General features: G+C 44.8%; 1 protein-coding gene across 2 annotated transcripts in view; it reads right to left on the reverse strand.

The window, feature by feature from the left end:
- Positions 1-9,525, reverse strand: part of malt1 (MALT paracaspase 1) — a 139,458-nt gene extending 129,933 nt beyond the window's left edge. The window contains exons 1-2 of one of the 2 annotated variants that reach the window (XM_085974308.1): positions 9,213-9,525; positions 8,860-9,112 (exon numbers count right to left, since the gene is read on the reverse strand). In XM_085974308.1, coding sequence (XP_085830434.1) covers positions 8,860-9,011 — 152 coding nt within the window. In that variant the 5' untranslated portion in view covers positions 9,012-9,112; positions 9,213-9,525. The remainder of the gene's footprint in view (positions 1-8,859; positions 9,113-9,212) is intronic. The other variant, XM_085974313.1, reaches the window with a different exon arrangement.
- Positions 9,526-14,643: the final 5,118 nt, after the last annotated feature.

The following is a 14,643-nucleotide window of genomic DNA, read 5'->3' on the forward strand; positions in this document are numbered from 1 at the left end:
TACTTGCTCTGCCAAAACCCCTCATAATTTTGAATACCTCTATTAGGTCCCCCCTTAAACTTCTCTGGACTCAGGAAAGTAATCCCAGCTTCTCCAATCTCTCCACATAACTGAATTCCCTCATCCCTGGTATACCTCCTCTGTACCCTCTCCAAGACCTTGACATCCTTCCTAAAGTGTGCTGCCCAGGATTGTTCACAATACTCCAGCTCAGGCCTAACCAGTGATTTGTAAGGGTTTAGCATGGACTTCCTTGTTTTTGTTTTCATTGCCTCTATTGACAAAGCCAAGTATCCCATACACTTTCTTAACTGCCTCATCAACTTGCCTTGCCACCTTCAACATGCACCCCCAGGTCACTGCTCCTGCACCTCCCTCAATATAGTACCATTTAGATTATACGTCCTCTCAAAGTGCATCACCTCATGCTTATCTGCATTAAATTGCATCTGCCATGTGTCTGCCCATTTCACCAGTCTATCTATGTCCTCCTGAAGTCTGCTACTATCCTGCTCACTATTTACTACACTGACAAGTTTTGTATCTTCCCCAAACTTTGAAATTGTACTCCCTATACCCAAGTCAAGGCCATTTATATACAAGAAAAAAGCAATGGTCCCAATACCGACCACTGGGGGACGCTACTGCATACTTCTCTCCATTCAGAAAAACATCCATTCACTACTATCTCCTGCCTCCTATCTCTTAGCCAATTATGAACCCAAGTTATCACCGGCCCTTTAATACCATGTGCTTCTATTTTCCAAATAAGTCTGTTATGTGGTACTTTATGAAATGCCTTTTGAAAGTCCATACATACACAACATTTACTGTACTACCTTCATCAACCCTCTATTACTTAATCAAAGAACTCAATCAGGTTGGTCAGACATGATTTGCCTTTAACAAATCCATACTGGCTGTCCCTTATTAACCCATGGTTCACCAAGTGAGAATTAATTTTGTCCTTGACAATGGTTTTCATGACAGACCTTCTGAATAGCAGCTAATAAGGAGAACACTTCATTGGAAAGTGCAACAGACAAGGACAACACATCAGTTTGCACGCTGGACAAGGAACACATAGCACCAACGGGTGCAGTGTGAATATTAACAGCTGTGATTGAAGATGGAATGGCAATGGTGGCAACAGCAACAATGATGACATCAAAGGGCAACATCAAGGAGCAGGTGGAAGTGAACCAGGCCAAGGGGGAGAAATGGGCAGTGGAGAGCAGACCAGACCAAGAAGTGAATGGCAAAAAACTAACTTTGGTACAGAGTCTTTCCAGTGTATGCGAGGGGCTTGGATTCTTGCGAATTGTTTGGGGATGTGGGACTTGGAGCTTCCATGCAAGGAGGCTTGGATTTTGAGTGCATGGAGACAGCTGAATTTTTAAAATATGCAGGATAGATTTTTAGCGTATGGAGACACGAATTACTCATTTGTGGGTGTTTGGATTTTTAGTGATTGGAGAAGGTTTGGAATTTTAGTGCATGGTGGGGGTGGCAGGGGTTGCTTTTTTTAATGTTTGTGGGGTTTGTCGGAGACACCTTCCAGTTAGTAATGCTATGGATGGTCTAACAGCAAGGGCACAGGGATTGACAGCAGTGGGAGGATTGACAGCACAGTGGGAGGTCATTCATTCCATTGTGCCTGCTTTGATGCTGGATCATAACTTCCCTGCTTTTTCACATACACTTTTATATTTTGTGGTTTCAAATATTAAATTATGTTACAGGTTCTGTCTCAATGTTGACTCCTTATAAAGCATTCCAAGTTCTAATCAAGCTGAGCAGGGAATTTTTTTCTAACTTCCCCATTTGTTCCTCTAGATAATCTTGTGTCTATGCCCCTTTGTTGCTGATTCATCAACCAGTGCAAACAATCTTTCACTACTATGATTAGCACCCCATCCACCACCTTAAGCATTCACTCCCTCCACCACCAGCACACCGTGGCTGCAGCGTGTACCATCTACAAGATGCACTGCAGCAACTCGCCAAGGCTTCTTCGGCAGCACCTCCCAAACCCGCAACCTCTTCCACCTAGAAGGACAAGGGCAGCAGGCGCATGGGAACACCATCACCTCCAAGTTCCCCTCCAAGTCACACACCAGCCTGACTTGGAAATATATCGCTGATCCTTCAGCATCGTTGGGTCAAAATCCTGCAACTCCCTACCTAACAGCACTGTGGGAGTACCATCACCTCACGGACTGCAGCGGTTCAAGAAGGCGGCTCACCACCACCACCTTCTCAAGGGCAACTAGGGATGGGCAATAAATGTTGGCCTTGCCAGCGATGCCCAGATCCCATAAGTGAATTTAAAAAAAATTTACTCCTCCAAAACTTTTCATAATTTTGAAAATCTCCATTTGATACCCCTTAGCCTTCCTCTATTCCACTGAACATTCCCCAATTTTTAGAATATTTCATGACTGGAATATTTGCTATACTTTTTACATAGTTCTAATATTCTTCTTATACCCAGAATTTTCCAGCTGTGGTCTAACCAATGTCTTGTACAAACCCAACATGACTTCCAGGTTTTTATACTCAATATCCCTTTCAGTACAACCCAGAGACCATCTGCCTTTTTATGGCATTTTAGTATTACTGAATTTTACAGCATAGAATGAAGCCATTTGGCCCACCATGCCTATGCTGGTTCTTAAAGAGCTATCCACTTAGTCCCAGTCACCTGCCTTTTAAATTTTCTTCAAATATTTATTAATTTCCCATTTAAAAGCCATCATAAATGTTGCTTCCACTACTGTCCGGTAGGACATTCAATATCCTAACAACTCATTGTGTAAAAAAAAACACCTCTCCTTTTGTTCTTTTGGTGACGATCTACAAACCGTGCTTTGTATAGGTTTAGCATTACCTTTTTGCTTTTGTGCTCTATGGTGCTACTTACAAAACCTGGGATGCCATTTTTCTTTTATCAACTTGTTTTTTGACTTTTAAACATTTGTGCATCTGAACTCTTATTTCCTTTTAAAATGTTACTATTTAGTGCATAATGTCTTATTTTTCTCCCAAAATGTATCACCTCACATTTTCTGCAATAAATTTCATGTTCTACTTGGATTCTCATTTTTACTGATCTATGTACTTGCCCCTCTGTTCCTCCAGACTATTAAGAGTCTTACTGTTTAGGGGTTTACTTTCATACACTATTTGCGCACCCCCCCCCCCCCCCACAGAAGAGATACTATTTTACATTTCTCCGCAGTGAATTATATCTACCACCCTGGCAATTCCACTAACCTGTTTATGTTCTTTTGCAATCATTTGCATTCTTCCTTGCAGTTTGCTATGCTCCCCAATTTGGTGGTATGAGCAAACTTTGTCCAAATCATTTATATAAATGTAAAACGAGAGGTTCTAGCACAGATCCTTGGGGCACACAACTACCCCAATTCAAAAAGCTTCAGTTTACCTCTATTCTTTGCTTTCTGTTCCTAAGCCACCCTCTGGCTAGGAGTCCTTTAATTTTCATAACAAGTCTATAATGTGCCACTTTATCAAATGCCTTTTGAAAATCCATACATACAACATCCATTACATCCCCTATACATTCTGTGATTTACTCAAAACATTCAATTAAATTAATCACACACAATCTGTCCTCATAGAATCACAGAATTATACAGCACAGAAAGAGGCCATTTGGCTGACTGTACCGATGCCGGCTCTTTGAAAGAGCTATCTAATTATTTCCATTCCCCTGTCCTTTCCCCATAGCCCTGCAAATTTTTCTCCTTCAAGTATTTATCCAATTCCCTTCTGAAAGTTATTATTGAATCTGCTTCCACCACCCTTGCAGGCAGTGCATTCCAGATCACAACAACTTGCTGCATATAACAAATTCTCATCTCACCTCTGGTTCTTTTGCCAATTACCTTAAATTTCTTTACACATCCATGCTGTCTCTTACTGATTAACCATGTCTTTCTAAATAGTCACCAATTTCATCCCATATTATTGACTCTCTGGGCTTTGGAAGTTTACCCACAATCGGGGCAAGACTAATAGGCCTATAATTTCTGAGCTTATCCTTTTCCCCTTTCCTGAACAGAGGTGTAACATTGGCACCTTCAAGTCCTTTAGCATTACAGTATTCCCATTTCCAAAGATTTTTTGGAAACTTATGGTTAATGCTTCTGCTATCTTATCCCAAACCTCTTGTAAATCAAGATCTGCTGCCTTTTCTATTTTATTCCAATTAACATTGACACAGATGGGTTTCTGTGGGGGGGAGAAAATTGATCATATATATTTAGAAGTATGAAATAAAACTTTTGAACATACAGTAAAATGGGGGAGCACTTTGAACAAAAAGCATTTACTTTAGACTTTCCTTCACCTTTAATACCTTAAGTAAGTTCTGAATAGAACTTGAATTTTTGGGCCAAAAAATAAATGACTGAACAAGTACTTTCAATTAAGTAATTGAATCATAAACTAGTTCACATGCCAGATTTTAATATGTATTCATCTTTCTTAAACTCCATTTTGCTTGGATTTTTGTTTCTTTTCAGTAATTTGCTGGATTCAGGTTTCTGGTGAATGGTATTGTTTTTAAACTTTTATTATTCTGGGAAAATATTTCCTTAGTTCAGTATCTGTAGAAAAATTGTACATACATTATAAAGAACACATTCATGATTCTGTTACAAATAACACAGCAAATCTCTTCCCGCCACTCCCCCACCCACGCTTAATCAGCATTCGAAGTCAGCTTTAGCACAGTTCAATGTAACGTAAAACTTCCTCTACTTGGAACCTTAATCTCAGCCTCAGAAAAATAACCTCTTCTGCACCAGCATGAATTTTTCCACTCCATACTCTAGCTATCATAATGGTCAACCCGCATAAAATTGCCAATTCTTGTGCTAATTTACACAAAATAAGGAGTGGTTTTGTGCTATAGTACCAACTAGCACCATTTTTACTTGTTTAAGCTTTAGAATCTCAAATTTGCTCTAGTTTCTGTTGTTAGTTTGGTTATCCTGGTATTGGGTTACTTCTTGAACACCAAGTTTTGACTTTTTCACTGTTGCAAATTAATTTTTTCCACTGCATGTCTGTCAAGTTCGTCTTGTGTGTTCTCGGAGGCTAGACATCATCCTGTTTTCTCTTACATATTCTCCTTCAACCCGATTTCTTAGTTTTCTTTCTGTCTTTACCCCTCAGATTCTCAACTCAGTCTTTTCCTTTATTTACCAGCTTTTACAATTTGCCTGCTCTACTGTCTGACCCTTTATCTTCCCCCTGCAGCACCCCCCCCCCTCCCCTCTTATGGTACTTGTCTGCCTTTCTCTATTCCACTACAATACACCAGCAGCTTTTTCAGGATCTTGGTTTTGCAGCCTTTGCAGTCATCTCCTGATCGAGCTGCACCTCATAAAACTTCTGACTCTCTGTCATGTTGCCTCTTAAAGAGGGGATAGGGAAATAGCACCAGCCATTGCAATACACAAACTTTGAAACAGGCAATTGGGTAGGTACCAATCTACAGAGATTGCTCACAAGGGGGAATTCCCAACAAAAAGAGCAGTAGGAAGGAGGATGTCCCAACCAACCGATTAGGCTGCTATCAGCATGCACTGCAGATCAGCAAGCATTCGCATAGTCTGAAAAACATAATAGTGTTGGATGGAGCCAAATGGACCATGAAGCTCCCAGAGTCCATTCCCAGTCTTTGCTGAGTTTTTCTTGCTGGTCAACCAATTATCGAACATGTGCAGACACCCATTACCATGATGAAAAATCTCCAAAGCAAGCGGAGAAATTTATATCTGTACAGTTTCAGTTTTCCCAATACGGAGTTCACACTTTTTCTCCATAAATCCTGAGAGTTTAGGAGCAGATTGGCAGAGCCAAGACTTAGGGATCTCCAAGAATGTGCAGAGGTATTGCTGGAGCTTAACCAATCAAAACCACACAGTTTACCAAAACAGAGCATTGGTAAGCTTCCCACTGCCCGTCCAATTAGGGCCACCCTACCCTTTAGAGCAATGTTTTGCAGTTTTATCTGGAACTACGGGAAGAATCCCAGTGTCAGTGACAGGTCTGCAGTTCCATTACCGCACACCTGCCTGCCTCAGGTATCAGAATACGAAATGTGCCACAACAGATTCATTTGGTTCCAAAAAAGGCATGTCATCTTATAGCCACCTTAACCCCAAATATGCCCCCTTATCTTACCCACCAAGAATAGCTGGTCATTAGACAAGCACATGTTTGAGCCCTCATTAGATGGACAGCAAGTACCAGAAGTCCTTCACAAGTACCTTGGTGAGCAGCACAACTCACCATGAAACGTGTGCGTGCATTGTCACCAAAGCATGGATTACACCACACCACCTCTCCTTCACAAGTACCTTGGTGAGCAGCACAACCCACCATGAAACGTGTGCGTGCATTGTCACCAAAGCATTGGATTACACCACACCACCTCTCCTTCACAAGTACCTTGGTGAGCAGCACAACCCACCATGAAACGTGTGCGTGCATTGTCACCAAAGCATGGATTACACCACACCACCTCTCCTTCACAAGTACCTTGGTGAGCAGCACAACTCACCATGAAACGTGTGCGTGCATTGTCACCAAAGCATGGATTACACCACACCACTTCTCCTTCTGCTACAACTATTAACGTTTTACTGACTTAACTGATCTCAACTGGAGTGGCATTAGAGACAATACAAATTAGCCTCTCGACTTACCTTCAATATACAGCACAGAAACAGGCCATTCCTCATCTAACGCTATCAACAGAACCCTCTATTCCCTTCTCCCCCATATGCTTATCTAACCGCCCCTTAAATGCATCTATACTATTCACTTCAACCACTCCCTGTGGTAGCGAGTTGCACATTCTCACCACTCTCTGGGTAAAGAAGTTCCTTCTGAATTCCCTATTTGATTTCTTGGTGACTATCTTACATTGATAGCCTCTAGTTTTTGCTCTTCCCCACAAGTGGAAACACTCTATTAGATCACCCCAACCTGTTCATTATTTCCGGATAGGTATACCCTCGCATTTCTGGTATCATCCTTCTCTGCACCCTTTCCAATGCCGCTATATCCTTTTTATAATATGGCAGCCAGGACTGTACACAGTACTCCAAGTGTGGTCTAACCAAGGTTCGATACAAGTTTAGCACAACTTCTCTACTTTTCAATTCTATCCCTCTAGAAATAAACCCTAGTGCTTGGTTTGCATTTTTTATGGCCTTGTTAACCTGTGTCGACACTTTTAGTGATTTATGTATTTGTACTCCAAGATCCCTTTGCTCTTCTACCCCAGTTAAATTCGTATTTTCCAAGTAATATGTGACGTCCCTTTTTTTCCTACCAAAATGTAATACCTCACTGTGTGTTGAATTTCATTTGCCAATTACATGCCCATTCTTCAAGTTTATTAATATCTTCTTGTAATTTTTGCACGCAGAAAAGTGTGAAGTGATACATTTTGGTAGAAAGAATGAGGGGGGGACATATAAACTAAAAGGTACAATCCTAAGTGGGTGCATGAACAGAGAGACCTGGGGGTATATGTGCACAAATTGTTGAAGGTGGCAGGGCAGGTTGAGAAAGCAATTAAAATGGCTTACGGGATCCTGGGCTTCATAAATAGAGGTGCAGAGTACAAATGTGTGGAAATTATGATGAACCTGTATAAAACACTGGTTCGGCCCCAAATGGAGTACAGTGTCTAATTCTGGGCACCACACTTGTGAAGGCCTTAGAGAGGGTGCAGAAAAGATTTACGAGAACGATTCCAGGAATGAGGAACTTCAGTTACGTTGATAGACTGCAGAAGCTGGGGTTGTTCTCCTTGGAGCAGAGAAGATTTGATAGAGGTGTTCAAAATCATGAGGGGTCTGGACAGAGTAGAGAGAAATGGTTCACATTGGCAGAAGGGTCAAGAACCAGAGGACACAGATTTAAGGTGATTGACAAAAGACGCAAGAAAAAACTTTTTTTATGCAGCGAGTGGTTAACATCTGAATGCACTTCCTGAAAGGGTGGTGGAGGCAGACTCAATCTTATCATTCAAAAGGGAGTTGGATAAGTACCTGAAGGAAAAAAAATTGCAGGACTACAGGGACAGGGCAGGGGAGCGGGACTAGCTGAGGTGCTCTTGCAGAGAGCCAGCACGGGCTCAACGGGCCGAATGGCCTTCTTCCGTGCTGTAACCATTCTATGATTCTATGATAATATGTTGCAGTCTTCCTCAGTATTGACTAACACCCCCCACAATTTGGTGTCATCCGCAAATTTAGAAATTGTTCTTTTGATTCCAAAGTCTAAATCATTAATATAAATTGTGAACAGCAGTGGTCCCAGCACTGATCCTTGTGAAACATCACTTCCCACCTTCTGCCACTCTGAATAGCTACCCTTTACCCCTACTCTCTGCTTTCTGTCTTGAAGCCAGCTAGTTATCCATTCTGCTACTTGTCCCCTGACTCCGCACGCTCTGACCTTATTCTATTATGTGATATCTTACAGGTGGGGCAAGGCAGAAGGGAAATCAGTCAGGTTTCTTGCTCCTGATCACTATCCATTAACATCTGTTGTAAATTGCACTTGTAAAGTCAGGATGAGGCTTGGCCGTGATGCCCATCACAGTTGATTAGCCTATGAGCACTCATGTTCATTATTAAATAATGGCTGCTTGGGTAAGACATGAGAGGAGTGCCCATAAACTTGTACCCCAATATGAGTCAGCTTCAGTAGAAGAGCAGATAAAAGGGGCCAATTTTAAAAATAAACGATTCTTGGGGGAAGTCATAGTTTATAAAACAAAGTCCAACACTTTTTTTCACACTGTACCTGAGTCTGAAACGCTTGTCAGCTCCCACGATTTCTGCCAGTTTCCTCCATCCGCGGTTGTTGGTCTTGTCCAGCAGATCGCTTATTTTGATCAGCGTGGGCTCCTTCAGGCTGTTGATGTTTAACGGCGTGACCTGCATGGACTCTGCCATTGCTCAAGTCAGTGCAAAGGACCTTGCTGCGGTCATTGAATGCTCGGAGCTTCAGCTTGCAGCCGCCTGCACCCACCACCCAGCTAGGAGAGAGACAACACCTATCAAATAAAACATGTCCAGTCAGCTTTCAAAAGATCACCTCGATCAAACACCTTTCTAAACACAGGGAGGGAGGAGGGGGGGGAGTGCAACACTTACTGGAAATGCAGATTTCAAACTGCTGATTCCAAAAGAATTTCACAAAGTTATTCGAAATATAAATCGAACAAGTGCCGGAGCCCTTATCTCACGCGTGATCTTGCTGATGTACTTAAACAGTCAACTCCCAGTAACAAAGTAGGGAGCGATCTCATTTCTGTCTAATAACTGCCCTCTTTCCGCTTAACTATAAAGATAACAGAGTGACGCATACTAAAAGACCTGTGAAAGTGCCTACTACTGGTGATCTACACACAAGTAGTGGTACTTCCTGATATTTTTGGCGATACAATGCTGAATCAGGAAGTATTGGCACACCCCATAAAACTCGATGCAAAGACCTCTGGGAATTGTAGTTTTTACTTCATGTAAACTGGGCTTCAACAACAACAACAACCTGTATTATATAGCGCCTTTAACATAGTAAAAGTCCCCTGGTGCTTCACAGGAGTATTAAAAGACAACAGATTTGACACTGAGCCACATAAGGAGAAATTAGGGCAGATGACCAAAAGCTTGGTCAAAGAGGGAGGGTTTAAGGAGCGTGTTAAAGGAAGAAAGAGAGGTAGAGAGGCGGAGAGGTTTAGGGAGGGAGTTCCAGAGCTTAGGGCCTAGCCAGCTTAAGGTACGGCCACCAATGGTTGAGCAATTATAAATCAGGGTTGCTCAAAAGGGCAGAATTTGAGGAGCGCAGATATCTCGGGGGTTGTGCGGCTGAAGGAATTACAGAGATAGGGAAGGTCGAGGCCATGGAGAGATTTGAAAACCAGGATGAGAATTTTGAAATCGAGGTGTTGCTTAACCAGGAGCCAATGTAGATCAGTGAGCACAGGGGTGATGGGCGAATGGGACTTGGTGTGAGTTAGGACATGGGCAGCCGAGTTTTGGATCACCTCAAGTTTACGGAGGGTAGAATGTGGGAGGCCAGCCAGGAATGCTTCCAGAAGAAACAAAGGAACTTGCATTTATCTAGCGCCATTCATGGCCTCAGGGCGCCACGAATTCACCAGCAATGAAATGCTTTTGAAGCATAACTGTGTAGTTGTGAAATGCCCATCAAGGTCCCACAAACAGAAGTGAGATAAATGACCAGTTAAGCTGTTTTTTAAGGTGAATTATATATTATTATATAGCTCAGCTTACACAATAATACATCAGGAACATGATGGGGGAGGTCAGGAACTCATGGGGGGGGTGGAGGTCAGGAACTCGGGGGGGGGGGGAGGTCAGGAACTCGGGGGGGGGGGAGGTCAGGAACTCGGGGGGGGGAGGTCAGGAACTCGGAGGTGAGGTCAGGAACTGGGGGGAGGAGTTCAGGAACTCGGGGGGGGGGGAGGTCAGGAACTCGGGGGGGGGAGGTCAGGAACTCGGAGGTGAGGTCAGGAACTGGGGGGAGGAGTTCAGGAACTCGGGGGGGGAAGGTCAGGAACTCGGGGGGTGGGAGGTCAGGAACTCGGGGGGGGGGTGGAGGTCAGGAACTCGGGGGGGGTGGAGGTCAGGAACTCGGGGGGGGTGGAGGTCAGGAACTCGGGGGGGAGGTCAGGGACTCGGGGGGGGGAGGGGAGGTCAGGAACTCGGGGGGAGCTCAGGAACTCGGTGGGGGGGAGTTCAGGAACTCGGGGGGGGGAGGGGAGGTCAGTGTTGTGTATGTACCTTTAAGAGAATAACTGGTCTCAGACTGCAGTACCGGCAGTGACCACCCCTGTATAAAAGGCGCTAGTAAGCCTCTGTAGTTTCAGTTTTCCCGATGGACTCCTTTCAGTAAAGACTTGTTTTGTTCAACTCCTGCTGTCCGTGTCTCAATCATACACGGACATAATACTGGCGACGAGCAGATACGAACTTACCTACAGTCTGCACCACCTCCTGGGATCCATTCCTGCAGCGAATTGAGCAGAGGTCGAGGCCAGAAGGAAGAAAGCAGTAGAAACGGGCGTCGACCGTGGGCATCCGCCCCTGTGTTAGCGGAGTTGAAGATTGCTGGAGAAGCTGTCGAAAGCGGGGCCTGGTTCCTGTCGACGGTGCTTCAGCTAATCGGGCTGGTGGCAGGTAGTACACTGATCCTTCCTGGGCTGCGGCGGTCGCGAACTCGAGCGGGTGGCTTGCAACTGGGCCGAGCAGCGTTGTCGGGAAGAGGAGAGAGAGAGGGTGGAGCACACAGGGCGCGGCCGGTACTACGAAGCCGGGCTGCGTAAAGACCCGAGACGAGGGAGGCAAGAGTCCCACAGGGTTGTTCCACAACAGGAAAATAATATTAAAAAAAAAAATATTAAACGCGCAGGAAACCGCGAGGAGCTGCAGGTTGCAACGGAAACCGCGGAAAGCTAGCAACAACGGGGAAGAAGGCAAAGCGCGGGAGGCGCCATTTTGTTAAATCGGGGAAGAAGGCAAAGCGCGGGAGGCGCCATTTTAGATTTTCAAGATGCCGAAGACTGGCTGTATCACTGCCTTTGATAATACAATAGAGGACTGGACCACGTATGTGGAAAGAGTCGAGGTATGTTGCGAGGCAAACAAAATAGCCGATGAGAAAAAGGCATCGGTATTGCTAAACTTAATGGGCGCTAGAACGTACGGCCTATTGCGGGACCTGATTACTCCAGCCAAACCGAAGGCGAAGAGTTTTAACAGAATTGTTGCTGTCCTACAGGAACACCTAAACCCTGCACCGCTGTTGATAGCCGAAAGATTTAAATTCCACAGGAGAACTCAGCATAAAGATGAGAGCAATGCTGAGTACCTTACGGAACTACGCAAGCTATCAAAGCACTGCCAGTTCGGAGCAGGACTGGCAGATACACTACGGGACAAATTTGTCTGTGGACTCCTGAGTGAAGGAACACAGAAGAAGTTACTCTCAGAGAAAGAGCTGACGCTAGATAAGGCTTTCAGCGTGGCAGTATCGTACGAAGCAGCAGCCAGGGGAGCTGCGGAAATTCAACAAAAGCCACAGGAATACGGCACCCACGAAATGACACGGGGATTTGCAAAATGTTATCGCTGCGGCAGAACTAACCATGACCAGAAGGACTGCTGGTCCAAGGACAAAATATGCAGGCAATGCGGAAAGATGGGACACATTGCACGAGTTTGCAGGTCTGGGAAGAAGACCAGCGACAACAAAAAGGCTACTAAGGAACCGTACAAGAAAGTACAAAAGATGACGGACAGTAGTTCCGAAGACCAGATGAGCGATAGTGAATCCGGAAACAGGAGACTAAGCAGTCTTAAACTTCACAATGTAATCGCAAAAGAGGATCACCGAACCATTTGGGTCACCCTCACGATAGCAGGGTCCCAAGTTAAAATGGAATTGGATACAGGATCAGCGCTAACCGTCATGAATTGACGAGACTACGAGCGGCTATTCTCACACATACCCTTGAGAGAGACATCTATCGTCTTGACGACGTATACGGGGCAAAAAGTATACCCCAGAGGAAAAATAAGGGTGCCTGTCGAATACAATGGCAAGAAAATACGGAAATTGTATCTCTACATACTGCAAAATGGTGGACCACCGTTATTGGGATGTGAATGGATCAGGAAGATAAGCTTAGATTGGCACTCCATTCATGCAATGACGGTGGACGGTAAAAAAGATGAAGACGTCACTCCTGGACGATTGTCAACAATCTTAGCTAATGCCAAAGAGGTATTTCAACAAGAACTGGGCACGCTTAAAGGCGTAACCGCCTCATTAAAAATAGAAGAGAATGCAATTCCCAAGTTTTTCAAAGCAAGACCGGTACCATATGCAATTCGCCCAGCCATCGAGGCAGAGCTGGAGAATCTGGAGAAGGCAGGCGTGTTGTCTAAGGTCGACTGGAGCGAGTGGGCGACACCCATCATTCCTGTCATGAAGAAAACGTTAAGCAATAAGTCTGAGGAGCCAAGGAAGGTTCGCATCTGTGGGGTTTCAAGGTGACGGTGAACCCAGTCCTTTACACAGTACAATATCCTCTTCCAAGGATAGAAGACATCTTCGCCTCACTGTCTGGAGGGAAGCGTTTTACAAAAATTGACCTAGCACAAGCATATTTGCAGATGGAGGTTGAAGAATCCTCTAGGAAGTATCTCACGATAAACACTCACAAAGGTCTTTACCAGTATCATCGATTGGTATTCGGAGTAGCATCGGCTCCGGCAATATGGCAAAGAGCGATGGAACAAGTTCTGCAAGGGATTCCGGGGACTCAGAGTTACTTGGACGACATCCTTGTGACAGGTGAAGATGACAGTGAACACCTTAACAACCTAGAACAGGTGCTCACTAGACTACGGGAACATGGGCTGCGAGCCAACCGCCCCAAGTGCGAGTTTTTTAAGAAACAGATATCGTATTATGGCCACGTGATTGATGAAGAGGGGTTACATAAGTCCCCTGACAAAATTGAAGCGGTTGTTAAGGCCCCAGTGCCTGAAAATGTGTCGCAACTGAGGTCATTCCTCGGATTGGTGAATTACTACCATACGTTTTTGCCGAATTTGTCGACAACCCTGCACCCACTGAACGCCCTGCTACAAACGGGAGTAGCATGGAAATGGAGCAATGACTGTAAGCGGGCCTTTCAGAAGAGTAAGGACTTAATCACTTCAAGAGAAGTATTGGCTCACTACAACCCAGCACTGCCGATCAGACTGGCGTGTGATGCGTCTCCCTACGGCATTGGGGCGGTACTGTCACATAAATTCCTTGATGGTTTAGAGAGGCCGATAGCTTTTGCGTCACGCTCGTTAACTTCTGCCGAGCGTAACTATGCCCAGATTGATAGAGAGGCCCTCAGCCTAGTGTGGGGGGTGAAGAAGTTCAATCACTACCTGCACAGTCAAAAATTTACTCTACTAACCGATCATCAACCTCTTGTCTCCATTTTCAACCCTCAGAAGGGCGTACCGATAATGACAGCACAACGGCTGCAGAGGTGGTCCCTTTTCCTAGGGGCACACCAATATGACATCGAGTACAAAGGAACTAAACAGCATGGGAATGCTGATGGATTGTCACGCCTACCATTGCCGACGGTGGAAGAAGAAGACCTTGCAGTGGATCCAATGGAGTTATTCCACTCGACCATAGTCGAATGTCTCCCTGTGACGAATGCAAACATAGAAAAGGAAACACGGAATGACCCGACACTATCACGGGTCTATGATTTAACAGTGAAGGGATGGCCAGCACATGGCGAACCACTGCTGCCAGCATTCTCGCCGAGAAGAGAACAGCTGTCAGTGTGCAGAGGAACCTTGATGTGTGGATCCAGAGTGGTAATTCCACCTAAGTTGACGGATAGAGTGCTCAATGAGCTTCATGAGGGTCATCTGGGTGGGGTAAAAATGAAGAACTTAGCCAGAGCGTTTGTGTGGTGGCCGGGAATCGAGAGAGAAATCGAAGAGATGACCAAGAGCTGTGCAGGATGCCAGAAGGTCC

Source organism: Somniosus microcephalus, chromosome 2 (assembly GCF_052327205.1).
Source record: "Somniosus microcephalus isolate GS21.2 chromosome 2, FLI_Smic_1.0, whole genome shotgun sequence".
NCBI classification, from domain to species: domain Eukaryota; kingdom Metazoa; phylum Chordata; class Chondrichthyes; order Squaliformes; family Somniosidae; genus Somniosus; species Somniosus microcephalus.